The sequence below is a fragment of the Coregonus clupeaformis genome, chromosome 1 (genome assembly GCF_020615455.1).
Source record: "Coregonus clupeaformis isolate EN_2021a chromosome 1, ASM2061545v1, whole genome shotgun sequence".
NCBI classification, from domain to species: Eukaryota; Metazoa; Chordata; class Actinopteri; order Salmoniformes; family Salmonidae; genus Coregonus; species Coregonus clupeaformis.
The window spans coordinates 32,829,918-32,844,279 of NC_059192.1; the positions used below are offsets into that span (position 1 = coordinate 32,829,918).

At 44.5% G+C, this 14,362-nt stretch overlaps 1 protein-coding gene across 1 annotated transcript in view; it reads right to left on the reverse strand.

The window, feature by feature from the left end:
* lrp2b (low density lipoprotein receptor-related protein 2b) overlaps positions 1-14,362 on the reverse strand; it is a 158,885-nt gene that overhangs the window by 62,784 nt on the left and 81,739 nt on the right. Inside the window, exons 44-46 of the mRNA XM_045214242.1 lie at positions 11,444-11,609; positions 6,840-6,998; positions 6,101-6,390 (exon numbers count right to left, since the gene is read on the reverse strand). Of these exons, the coding sequence (XP_045070177.1) occupies positions 6,101-6,390; positions 6,840-6,998; positions 11,444-11,609 (615 nt within the window). The remainder of the gene's footprint in view (positions 1-6,100; positions 6,391-6,839; positions 6,999-11,443; positions 11,610-14,362) is intronic.

The window sequence follows — 14,362 nt, forward strand, 5'->3', positions numbered from 1 at the left end:
GGAAAACGGTCATCCAGAGGCAGCGCTTCTAGTGGCTGGGGACTTTAATGCAGGGAAACTTAAATCCATTCTACCTAATTTCTACCAGCATGTTAAATGTGCAACCATAGGAAAAAAAACTCCAGACCACCTTTACTCAACACATACAGAAGCGTACAAAGCTCTCCCTCGCCCTCCATTTGGCAAATCTGACCATAATTATATCCTCCTGATTCCTGCTTATAAGCAAAAACTAAAACGGGAAGCACCAGTGACTTGGTTAATTGGGAAGTGGTCAGATGACGCAGATGCTAAGCTACAGGACTGTTTTGCTAGCACAGACTGGAATATGTTCCGGGATTCTTCCGATGGCATTGAGGAGCACACCACATCAGTCACTGGCTTCATCAATAAGTGCATCGATGACGTCGTCCCCACAGTGACCGTACGTACATACCCCAACCAGAAGCCATGGATTTCAGGCAACATCCGCACTGAACTAAAGGGTAGAGCTGCCGCTTTCAAGGAGCGGGACTCTAACCCAGACGCTTATAAGAAATCCCGCTATGCCCTCCGACGAACCATCAAACAGGCAAAGAGTTAATACAGAACTAAGATTGAATCGTACTACACCGGCTCCGACGCTCGTCGGATGTGGCAGGGCTTGCAAACTATTAAAGACTACAAAGGGAAGCACAGCCGCGAGCTGCCCTGTGACAAGCCTACCAGACAAGATAAATCACTTCTATGCTCGCTTTGAGGCAAGCAACACTGAAGCATACATGAGAGCATCAGCTGTTCCGGATGACAATGTGATCACGCTGTCCGTAGCCTATGTGAGTAAGACTTTTGAGCAGGTCAACATTCACAAGGCTGCAGGGCCAGACGGATTATCAGGACGCGTACTCCAAGCATGCGCTGACCAACTGGCAAGTGTCTTCACTGACATTTTCAACATGTCCCTGACTGAGTCTGTAATACCAACATGTTTCAAGCAGACCACCATAGTCCCTGTGCCCAAGAACACTAAGATAACCTGCCTAAATGACTACCGACCCGTAGCACTCACGTCTGTAGCCATGAAGTGCTTTGAAAGGCTGGTTATGGCTCACATAAACACCATTATCCCAAAAACCCTACACCACTCCAATTTGCATACCGCCCCAACAGATCCACAGATAATGCAATCTCTATTGCACTCCACACCGCCCTTTCCCACCTGGACAAGAGGAACACCTACGTGAGAATGCTATTCATTGACTACAGCTCAGCGTTCAACACCATATTGCCCTCAAAGCTCATCACTAAGCTAAGGACCCTGGGACTAAACACCTCCCTCTGCAACTGTATCCGGGACTTCCTGACGGGCCGCCCCCAGGTGGTAAGGGTAGGTAACAACACATCTGCCACGTTGATCCTCAACACGGGGGCGTGCTCAGTCCCCTCCTGTACTCCCTGTTCACCCACGCCGACGACACAACAGTGTGACAGCCTATAGGGAGGAGGTCAGAGACCTGACTGTGTGGTGCCAGGATAACAACCTCTCCCTCAACGTGATCAAGACAAAGGAGATACATCTGTTGTATTCGGCGCATGTGGCAAATAACATTTTATTTTATTTTATTTGAAATATCAATATTTGAAGATTTATCTTCTGCTTGGATAGTTCCATATGTGCCATTGTCTGGCTTTAATTCCAGTTTGTTTTCAAATTAATAATTGATATGTTGGATTCACGTCTCCATCTCAACCAAAAATCTAGTTAAAGAATATGACTAAATCAAATCAAACTTTATTTAAACTGCATTTAAAGTTTGATTTGATTTAGTCCAATTCTTAAACTTTGATTTTTGGTTGAGATGGAAATTGTCCGGGTAGCCATGATTAGATGTTCAGGAGTGGCTTGGGGGTAGAAGCTGTTGTGCCTTACGGTCGGAGGCCGAGCAGTTGCCATACCAGGCGGTGATGCAACAAGTCAGGATGCTCTCGATGGTGCAGCTGTATAACTTTTTGAGGATCTGAGGATCCATGCCAAATGTTTTCAGTCTCCTGAGGGGGAATAGGCTTTGTTGTGCCCTCTTCACGACTGTCTCGGTGTGTTTGGACCATGATAGTTCGTTGGTGATGTGGACACCAAGGAACTTGAAGCTCTCAACCTGTTCCACTACAGCCCCGTCGATGAGAATGAGGACGTGCTCAGTCCTCTTTTTTTCCTGTAGTCCACAATCATCTCCTTTGTCTTGGTCACGTTGAGGGAGAGGTTGTTATCCTGGCACCACACGGCCAGGTCTCTGACCTCCTCCCTATAGGCTGTCTCATCGTTGTCGGTGATCAGGCCTACCACTGTTGTGTCGTCGGCAACTTAATGAAGGTGTTGGAGTCGTGCCTGGCCATGCAGTCATGGGTGAACAGGGAGTACAGGAGGGGACTGAGCACACACCCCTGAGGGGCCCCCGTGTTGAGGATCAGCGTGGCAGATATGTTGTTACCTACCCTTACCACCTGGGGGCGGCCCGTCAGGAAGTCCAGGATCCAGCTGCAGAGGGAGAGGTTTAGTCCCAGGATCCTTAGCTTAGTGATGAGCTTTGAGGGCACTGTGATGTTGAACGCTGAGCTGTAGTCAATTAATAGCATTAACAACCAAACACAATTCAATATCACTTTTGAAGTATAATAGCCTATAAACTTGTCAACAAGTTAACAAATGATATGTTGGATTCTTGTCTCCAATTTAACCAAAAATAAAAGTTAAAGAATGGGATTAAGCCAGTTGCTCAGATGTAACTATTCAAGCAGTAGATACATATCCTTTAAATGTTGATATTTGGTTGCGTTGTAATACCATAAATAGCCTAAAGTTAAGGCTATCTAACAAACATCCTTCAAATGGCCACATTTTGAGGTTACTGTAACTATAAATGTCTTCTTATGTAATTACATTTACATTTTAGTCATTTAGCAGACGCTCTTATCCAGAGCGACTTACAGTTAGTGAGTGCATACATTTTCCATTCTGGCCCCCCGTGGGAATCGAACCCACAACACTGGCATTGCAAGCGCCATGCTCTACCAACTGAGCCACAGGAGGCCTTAATATGTCATCATATAAAGCATGCGCATGTTCAAGATAGCATGCATAGGTCACATGCTTCATAGACAACAGTGAAATGCTTACTTACGGGTCCTTTTCCAACAATGCAGAGTTAAAGATAATAAAAAATAAATATACAAAATTGACACAGTGAAGAACTAATAAAAATAACAAGTAAAAATACTGGCTATGCAGTATATAGGGAGTAGAAAATAACATGGCAATAAAAAGGGTTACCAGTACCGAGTCGATGTGCAGGGGCACGAGGTAATTGAGGTAGCTATGTACTGTACATATAGGTAGGGGTAAAGTTACTAGCAGCAGCGTAGGTGGTGAGTGAGTGTGTGGCGTCAGTATACATGTGTGTGCATTTTATGTATGTGTGGGCGTATGTAGTATGTGTGTGTGTTTGTGTGGGTGTGTGTGTGTTTGTGGGTAGAGTCCAGTGTGTGCATAGAGTCAGAGCAAGAGAAGGGTACAAAGGGTAAAAGCAGGTAGTCCGGGTAGCCATTTGATTAGCTATTTATCAATCTTGTTTAGAAGTCATATGGCTTGGGGGTAGAACCTGTTCAGGGTCCTGTTGGTTCCAGACTTGGTGCATTGATACCGCTTGCAATGCGGTAGCATAGAGAACAGTCTGTGGTTTGGGTGCCTGGAGTCTTTGACAATTTTTTGTGCCTTCCTCTGACACCGCCTGGTATAGAGGTCCTGGATGATATACTGGGCCGTACGCATTACCCTCTTCCTGAGGGGGAAGAGGCGTTGTCGTGACCTCTTCACGACTTTGTTGGTGTGTTTGGACCATGATCCTTAATGATGTGGACACAGAGGAACTTGAAGCTTTCGACCCACTCCACTACAGCCCCGTCGATGTGAATGGGAGCGTGCTCGGCCTTCCGTTTCCTGTAGTCCATGATCAGATCCTCTGTCTTACTGACGTTGAAAGGAGAGGTTGTAGTCCTGGCACCACACTGCCAGGTCTCTGTCCTCCTCCCTAGGGGTTGTCTCATCGTCGTCGGTGATCAGGCCTACCAACATTGTGTTGTCAGCAAACTTAATGATGGTGTTGGAGTCGTGCAGGGCCAATCAGTCGTGGGTGAACAGGGAGTACAGAAGGGGACTAAGCACGCACCCCTGAGGGGCTCCTATGTTGAGGGTCAGCATGGCGGATGTGTTGTTGCCTACCCTCACCACCAGGGGGCGGCCCGTCAAGAATTCCAGGATCCAGTTGCAGAGTGAGGTGTTCAGTCCCAGGGACCTTAGCTTAGTGATGAACTTCGAGGGCACTATGGTGTTGAACGCTGAGTTGTAGTCAATGAACAGCATTCTCACATAGGTGTTCCTTTTGTCCAAGTGGGAAAGGGCAGTGTGGCCTGCAATAGAGATTGTGTAATCTGTGGATCTGTTGGGGCGGTAGGTGAATTGGAGTGGGTCCAGGTCGTCGCAGGTCTGTGAAGATCTTCACAATTGCTGTAATAAACTGTGCAGAATCTCAAACGGCATTGATCACTTGCACCATGTACTTTTAATGTAATCTAAACTGCAATCCAGGTCATGTGATTCTGCTATTAGTTGAAGCACAGTGATAGCACATTAAACAAAATATCTGACATTGTATTCCCATTTGAACTTTGCTGTACTTTTAAATGGTTGAAAGCGCAGTGATAGACATTTGGGTGACAATTAAACCAAAAATCAGATATTGTTTTTCCATTGGAATTTGGTTGTGCTTTTAGATGGCCTCTCCTATCATTGCTACGCAGACGACACACAACTAATCTTCTCCTTTCCCCCTTCTGATAACCAGGTGGCGAATCGCATCTCTGCATGTCTGGCAGACATATCAGTGTGGATGACGGATCACCACCTCAAGCTGAACCTTAGCAAGACGGAGCTGCTCTTCCTCCCGGGGAAGGACTGTCCGTTCCATGATCTCGCCATCACGGTTGACAACTCCGTTGTGTCCTCCTCCCAGAGTGCGAAGAGCCTTGGCGTGACCCTGGACAACACCCTGTCGTTCTCCTCTAACATCAAGGCGGTGACCCGATCCTGTAGGTTCATGCTCTACAACATTCGGAGTACGACCCTGCCTTACACAGGAAGCAGCACAGGTCCTAATCCAGGCACTTGTCATCTCCCGTCTGGATTACTGCAACTCGCTGTTGGCTGGGCTTCCTGCCTGTGCCATTAAACCCCTACAACTCATCCAGAATGCCGCAGCCCGTCTGGTGTTCAACCTTCCCAAGTTCTCTCACGTCATCCCGCTCCTCCACACACTCCACTGGCTTCCAGTTGAAGCTCGCATCTACTACAAGACCATGGTGCTTGCCTACGGAGCTGTGAGGGGAACGGCACCTCCGTACCTTCAGGCTCTGATCAGTCCCTACACCCAAACGAGGGCATTGCGTTCATCCACCTCTGGCTTGCAGCCTACTTCTGCGGAAGCACAGTTCCCGCTCAGCCCAGTCAAAACTGTTCGCTGCTCTGGCACCCCAATGTTGGAACAAGCTCCCTCACGACGCCAGGACAGCGGAGTCACTCACCACCTCTTTAAGGAATACCTGGGATAGGATAAAGTAATCCTTCTACCCCCCCTTACCCCAGCCCCCCAAAAAAATTTAACAAAATAAATAAATACATATTGTAAAGTGGTTATCCCACTGGCGATAAGGTGAATGGACCAATTTGTAAGTCGCTCTGGATAAGAGCGTCTTCTAAATGACGTAAATGTAATGTAAATGTAGATGGTTAAAAGCATAGTGATTGGAAATGTATATAACTTTTGGCTGTCCTTTTGAGTGGGTAAATATAGGTTGTAATCTCATTGATCAACGTCTCAACCAAATACTGTATTACCAAATGTTGAAATAACGTGGTGTGCCCAGTGGGTATTGTTGTTCTCAGACATGAACCTGAATCATTAATTAATGTCAATGGGAGATGAGAAATGTGAGTTTAGCATGTGGATCTCAAGCCCTGTAAGAACTCCAAGACACTAAAAGCAAATGTTTTGTTATTCAAACTCCTGACCTGGCACGCAGACGTGACTACACCCTCCGTTATACTGCTGACAGGGGCTTGAGCAAGCCTCCTGCTTGGATCCTGCGTAAACATGGATGTCGTTGGGCCTGTACTGTAGTTCCTGGGCCAGGACCGTTAACCCTGACCCGTCGTCCTTCCCGGCACGGTAGACCGCTCGCGTGGTCCAGTCGGTCCAGTATATGTCCTGCTGGAATACGGTCATAGCGTAGGGGTACTGGACCCCCCTCATGATCACCTGGCGGCTCTCCCCGGTCAGGGTGGAACGCTCAATCTTATCTCTGATGGTGAGAAGGAGGGAGGTGGAGATGGAGAAAAATAATTGATGATTGAGTTGGTGGATGGATGCATAGATGGATGGATATATGGATGGATGGATGGATGGAGAGTTAGAATGATAAGAGATCATGAGAAATGGGTGCATAGAAACAGTGCAGCCTACTGCTCTCAATATTTAAGGAAGTGGAGAATTGTTCAACATTTGTCTGGGTAAAAAAATCCAGTGGTGTCACAAATGGCACATGATTTGAATAACTTATTGATTCCACCTAATTTCCAATTAAACGACCAGGTACATACTAAGAAATTACATGGTAAAATGGTAATGAGTTACTTTCTGTCTTTGAGATTCATTCAAACTATGCTACAAAAAATGTTGTACTGTACATTATAACACAAGACAAACAACATCTGAAACATTACAGAATGTAACAGATGATCATGTTCTTACAGGGAAGCGTCGGCCCAGTAGAGCATCCTCTCCTCATAGTCTATGGAAAGGCCGTTGGGCTGGGACAGACTGGTGTTGATGATGGGCACCCGGAAGTTTCCACCCAGAGTAGCTCTCTCTATCTTAGCAGGGATCCCCCAGTCAGTCCAGTATAGGTAGCTACAGAGAGAGAGGAAGGGATAAACTTTATTCTAGCATCTTAGCTTAGCCAAGGCCCCTATGAATGGGCGAGCACGCCCCCATCCCCATCGATGGTGCTGTAGTGGAGCGGGTCGAGAGCATCAAGTTCCTCGGTGTCCACATCACTAAGGAATAAAATATTTAGCATGGGCCCTCAGATACTCAAAAAGTTACACAGCTGCACCATTGAGAGCATCTTGACTGGCTACATCACCACTTCGTATGGCAACTGCAAGGCACCCGACCGCAAGGCACTACAGAGGGTGATGAGTAATGCCCAGTACATCACTGGAGCCGACCTCCCATCCAGGACATCTATACCAGGGAGTATCAGAGGAAGGCCCCCAAAAAACTCCAGCCACCCAAGCCATCGACTGTTCTCTCTGCTACCGCACGGCAAGCGGTACCAGTATACCAAGTCTGGAACCAACAGGACCCTGATCAGCTTCTACCCCAAAGCCATAAGACTGCTAGACAAGACTAAATAGCTAATCAAATGGCTACCCGGACTACCTGCACTTTTTGCACTGACTGTGCACACACACTGGACTCTAGCCACAAAGATTTACACTGACACCCCAACACACACATACAGTGCATTCGGAAAGTATTCAGACCCCTTCCCTTTTTCCACTTTTGTTACATTACAGCCTTATTCTAAAATGGATTAAATAATACACACAATGCCCCATAATGACAAAGCAAAAACAGGTTTTTAGACATTCTTGCAAATTTATTAAAAATAAAAAACAGAAATACCTTATTTACATAAGTATTCAGGACCTTTGCTATGAGACTCGAAATTGAGCTCAGGTGCATCCTGTTTCCATTGATCATCCTTGAGGTGTTTCTACAACTTGATTGGAGTCTACCTGTGATAAACTCAATTGATTGCACATAATTTGGAAAGGCACACACCTGTCTATATAAGGTCCCACAGTTGACAGTGCATGTCAGAGAAAAAACCAAGCCTTGAGGTCGAAGGAAGTGTCAATAGAGCTCCGAGACAGGATTGTGTCGAGGCACAGATCTGGGGAAGGGTAGCAAAAAATGACTGCAACATTGAAGGTCCCCAAGAACACAGTGGCCTCCAGCTCTTCCTAGAGCTGGCCGTCCGGCCAAACTGAGCAATTGGGGGAGAAGGCCCTTGGTCAGGGAGGTGACCAAGAACCCAATGGTCACTCTGACAGAGCTCCAGAGTTCCTCTGTGGAGATGGGAGAACCTTCTAGAAGGACAACCATCTCTGCAGCACACCACCAATCAGGCCTTTATGGTAGAGTGGCCAGACAGAAGCCACTCCTCAGTAAATGGCACGACAGCCCGCTTGGAGTTTGCCAAAAGGCACCTAAGGGACTCTCAGACCATGAGAAACAAGATTCTCTGGTCTGATGAAACCAAGATTGAACTCTTTGGCCTAAATGCCAAGCGTCACGTCTGGAGGAATCCTTGCACCATCCCTACGGTAAAGCATGGTGGTGGCAGCATCATGCTGTGGGGATGTTTTTCAGTGGCAGGGACTTGGAGACTAGTCAGGATCGAGGGAAAGATTAATGGAGCAAAGTACAGAGAGATCCTTGATGAAAACCTGCTCCAGAGCGCTCATGACCTCAGACGTGGGTGAAGGTTCACCATCCAATAGGACAACGACCCTAAGCACACAGCCAAGATGACGCAGGAGTGACCTGAAAATAGTTGTGCAACGATGCTCCCCATCCAACCTGACAGAGCTTGAGAGGATCTGCAGAGAAGAATGGGAGAAACTCCCCAAATACAGGTGTGCCAAGCTTGGAGCGTCATACCCAAGAAGACTTGAGGCTGTATACTGAGTAAAGGGTCTGAATACGTAAATGTAATATTTCAGTTATTTTTATTTTATTTCTAAAAACCTGTTTTTGCTTTGTCATTATGGGGTATTGTGTGTAGATTGATGAGGGAAATGTTTTATTTAATCCATTTTAGAATAAGGCTGTAACGTAAAAAGTCAAGGGGTCTGAATACTTTCCGAATGCACTGTACACACACACTACATACGACCACACACACATAGCATGCAATACTGACGCCACACACACACACACTTTCACACTCACCACATATGCTGCTGCTACTGTCTATTATCAATTATGTTGCCTAGTCACATTACCCCTACCTGTATGTACAGTACATAGCTACCTCAATTACGTCTTACCCCTCCACATCGGTACTGGTACTCCCTGTATATAGCCATGATATCTTTACTCTTTATTGTTATTCACTGAGTATTTATTCCTTGTGTCACAATTTCAAATTTGTATTTTATTCTTTAGCTTTAACTCTGCATTGTTGAAAAAGGACCCATAAGTATGCATTTCACATTTAGTCTACACCTGTTGTTTACAAAGAATGTGACAAATAACATTTGATTTGATGGAGCTACAGTGCCTTGCAAAAGTATTCACCCCCTTGGCGTTTTTCCAATTTAAATTACAACCTGTCATTTAAATTGATTTTTATTTGGATTTCATGTAATGGACATACACAAAATAGTCCAAATTGGTGAAGTGAAATGAAAAAAATTACTTATTTCAAAACATTCAAAAAAATTAATAACGGAAAAGTGGTGCGTGCATATGTATTCACCCCCTTTGCTATGAAGCCCCTAAATAAGATCTGGTGCAACCAATTACCTTCAAAAGTCACATAATTAGTTAAATAAAGTCCACATGTGTGCAATCTAAGTGTCACATGATCTATCACATGATTTCAGTATATCTACACTTGTTCTGAAAGGCCCCAGAGTCTGCAACAACACTAAGCAAGGGGCAACACCAAGCAAGCGGCACCATGAAGACCAAGGAGCTCTCCAAACAGGTCAGGAACAAAGTTGTGGAGAAGTACAGATCAGGGTTGGGTTATAAAAAAATATCAGAAACTTTGAACATCCCACGGAGCACCATTAAATCCATTATTAAAAAATGGAAAGAATATGGCACCACAACAAACCTGCCAAGAGAGGGCCGCCCACCAAAACTCACGGACCAGGCAAGGAGGGCATTAATCAGAGAGGCAACAAAGAGACCAAAGATAACCCTGAAGGAGCTGCAAAGCTCCACAGCGGAGATTGGAGTATCTGTCCATAGGACCACTTTAAGCCGTACACTCCACAGAGCTGGGCTTTACGGAACAGTGGCCAGAAAAAAGCCATTGCTTAAAGAAAAAAAAAAGAAAACACGTTTGGTGTTCGCCAAAAGGCATGTGAGAGACTCCCCAAACATATGGAAGAAGGTACTCTGGTCAGATGAGACTAAAATTGAGCTTTTTGACCATCAAGGAAAACGCTATGTCTGGCGCAAACCCAACACCTCTCATCACCCCGAGAACACCATCCCAACAGTGAAGCATGGTGGTGGCAGCATCATGCTGTGGGGATGTTTTTCATCGGCAGGGACTGGGAAACTGGTCAGAATTGAAGGAATGATGGATGGCGCTAAATACAGGGAAATTCTTGAGGGAAACCTGTTTCAGTCTTCCAGAGATATGAGACTGGGATGGAGGTTCACCTTCCAGCAGGACAATGACCCTAAGCATACTGCTAAAGCAACACTCGAGTGGATTAAGGGGAAACATTTAAATGTCTTGGAATGGCCTAGACAAAGCCCAGACCTCAATCCAATTGAGAATCTGTGGTATGACTTAAAGATTGCTGTACACCAGCGGAACCCATCCAACTTGAAGGAGCTGGAGCCGTTTTGCCTTGAAGAATGGGAAAAAATCCCAGTGGCTAGATGTGCCAAGCTTATAAAGACATACCCCAAGAGACTTGCAGCTGTAATTGCTGCAAAAGGTGGCTCTACAAAGTATTGACTTTGGGGGGGGTGAATAGTTATGCATGCTCAAGTTTTCTGTTTTTTTGTCTTATTTCTTTGTTTCACAAGAAAAAATATTTTGCATCTTCAAAGTGGTAGGCATGTTGTGTAAATCAAATGATTCAAACCCCCCCAAAATCATTTTTAATTCCAGGTTGTAAGGAAAAATAGGAAAAATGCTAAGGGGGGTGAATACTTTCGCAAGCCACTGTACATGGGATGGATTGACCAATCACCAAAGTTTGCCAGACAAGAAATATGCACCTGTCAATCCCAAATTAATTGGATGGATTGACATATTTAGCTTGAGCTACACAATAGATGGCATGAAATATGGGACACATTTTGTTTTAGACCACTTTTTATCAATAAAAATGTCTGACAAAAAAAGCAAAAACATATAAATGAGAAAAGCTCAATGGCACCACAGAATGTGATATAATCTGGAATCAAAATAATTGATATTAGTGTTCCAGGACAATTGTTCCTATCTGGCTCAAATGACCAATTTGTGGAAGACCTGGATGGGATTTGTAAAATTAGCGATCAATGTATGCAAACATCTCAGTTGGTTTTACCCATAGCAGGGGTCCACGATGATGCCAAGAGGGCGGTTGGCATGGGCTATGAAGGAGCGGTTCTGCCCGTCCACCCCCATGGCCTGGACACTCCTGTTGTAGTAGTCGGTGAAGTAGAGGCGCTTGTGGACCCAGTCATAGGCTAGCCCCTCTGGATCATTCAAATCTGAGAGAGAGAGAGAGAGAGAGAGAGAGAGAGAGAGAGAGAGAGAGAGAGAGAGAGAGAGAGAGAGAGAGAGAGAGAGAGAGAGAGAGAGAGAGAGAGAGAGAGAGAGAGAGAGAGAGAGAGAGAGAGAGAGAGAGAGAGAGAGAGAGAGAGAGAGAGAGAGAGAGAGAGAGAGAGAGACAAGAGTCAGAGTGGAAAAAGATAAGGGTGAGGATGGAGACAACCAAAGTCACCAAGGTAACTAATACCGCAACTTAGAGATATTAACAGCTACACTCAATACTGTAACAAGACATTAAAGGCCCAATGCAGCCATTTTTGTATCAATATCAAATCATTTCTGGGTAACAATGAAGTACCTTACTGTACTAGATTTCCATTTCAATGGTCAAAAATATACAATAATAGATTTTTAGCAAAAAACTATTTCTCATGCCAGAATTCTGCTAAGACTGTCTGGAAGTGGTCTGAGTGGGAAGGGGGAAACTGAATAGTATCTGTTATTGGCAGAGAGCTTTGGAGCTGTCTTTGTTATTGGTCTATTAAAGGAAAACTCATGCATCATATTTCTGTATTTTTAAAGTTATATATCTTGAAAACTTGATTGCTGACATGCAAAACATTTTTGGACTATATCAACAATAGACTAATGAAACAAATACCAAAATATAGTTTTTAACTAATTTACCACCTGGTGATGTCACCAGGCAAGCCAAAACTCCACCCATGCAAAACCTGCTAGTTAGAAGGTACGCTGGATAAAAATATAAACGCAACATGTAAAGTGTTGGTCCCATGTTCATGAGCTGAAATAAAAGATCCCAAAAATGTTCCAAATGCACAAAAAGCTTATTTAAAAAAAAGTAATTTTAATTTTTAGTTTACATCCCTTTTAGTGAGCATTTCACCTTTGCCAAGGTAACCCATCCGCCTGACAGGTGTGGCATATCAAGAAGCTGATTAAACAGCATGATCATTACACAGGTGTACCTTGTGCTGGGGACAATAAAAGGCCACTCTAAAATGTGCAGTTTTGTCACACAACATAATGCCACAGATGTCTGAAGTTTTGAGGGAGCGTGCAATTGGCATGCTGACTGCAAGAATGTCCACCAGATCTGTTGCCAGAGAATGTAATGTTAATTTCTCTCTGCCTACATCGTCGTTTTAGAGAATTTGGCAGTACGTCTAACCGGCCTCACAACCACATGTAACCACGCCAGCCCAGGACCTCCACATCCGGCTTCTTCACCTGAAAGATTGTCTGAGACCAGCCACCCGGACAGCTGATGAAACTGTGGGTTTGCACAACGTCTCAGGGAAGCTCATCTGCATGCTCGTTGTCCTCACCAGGGTCTTAACCTGACTGCAGTTCGGCGTCGTAACCGACTTCAGAGGGCAAATGCTCACCTTTGATTGCTACTGGCATGCTGGAGAAGTGTGCTCTTCATGGGTGAATCCCGGTTTCAACTGTACCGGGCAGATGGCAGACATACGTTGTGTGGGTGAGCTGTTTGCGAATGTCAACGTTGTGAACAGTGTGCCCCATGGTGGCAGTGGGGTTAGCTATGGACAACGAACACAATTGCATTTTATCGATGGAAATTTGAATGCAGAGAAACAGTGACGAGATCCTGAGGCCCAATGTCGTGCCATTCATCCACCACCATCACCTCATGTTTCAGCATGATAATGCATGGCCCCATGTCGCAAGGATCTGTACACAATTCCTGGTAGCTGAACATTTCCCAATTCTTCCATGGCCAGACATGTCACCCCTTGAGCATGTTTGGGATGCTCTGGATCGCACCAGATACTGACTGGTTTTCTTATCCACGGCCCTACCTTTTTTTTTAAGGTATCTGTGACCAACAGATGCATATCTGTATTCCCAGTCATGTGAAATCCATAGATTAGGGCCTAATGAATTAATTTCAATTCACTGATTTCCATATATGAACTGTAAAATCTTTGAAATTGTTGCATGTCGTATATATTTTTTATGTTCAGTGTAGATTGTATTTTCAACCGGCAACTATCAGAAAATAACAATGATCACATTTTTTCATACTTTTACAGTGTTAGGTTAATCAAAATAAGGAAAAACTGAATTTTGACTGCATTGGGCCTTCAAGGCCCCCTTTTTTATATTATGTTTAAATCATCACAGTATGTCTAATAAATCACTGTGGGTGTTTATTTCATAAAAATAACTCTAAATATATTTGTTATCATTTATTTCCCTGAGTCTCCTTTTGCCATTGAAATGCTCAGTCTGATCATGTGGGCGTGTCGATACAAATGTAAATATATTTACATACACAGCCCTGATTGCCGGATAGGATCAACTAGACCAGTGGTCACCAACCTTTTCTGAAACGCAAGCCGAGATCTACCGCTCAGATTTGTAAAAAACATGACTTAAAAAAACGTATTAAGCCTATGCAACATGAACCAATTAAAAACAGTTCTGTATCAATGAGGTTTGTGCAGTAGGCTATAGGCCGAATACATTATCACTGCATATTGGCTATGCTTGAATTGCCCTGCCAATGTTGTTGTTCTCAGACCATTTTGAAATTATATACACTGCTCATAAAAATAAAGGGAACACTTAAACAACACAATGTAACTCCAAGTCAATCACACTTCTGTGAAATCAAACTGTCCACTTAGGAAGCAACACTGATTGACAATAAATGTCACATGCTGTTGTGCAAATGGAATAGACAACAGGTGGAAATTATAGGCAA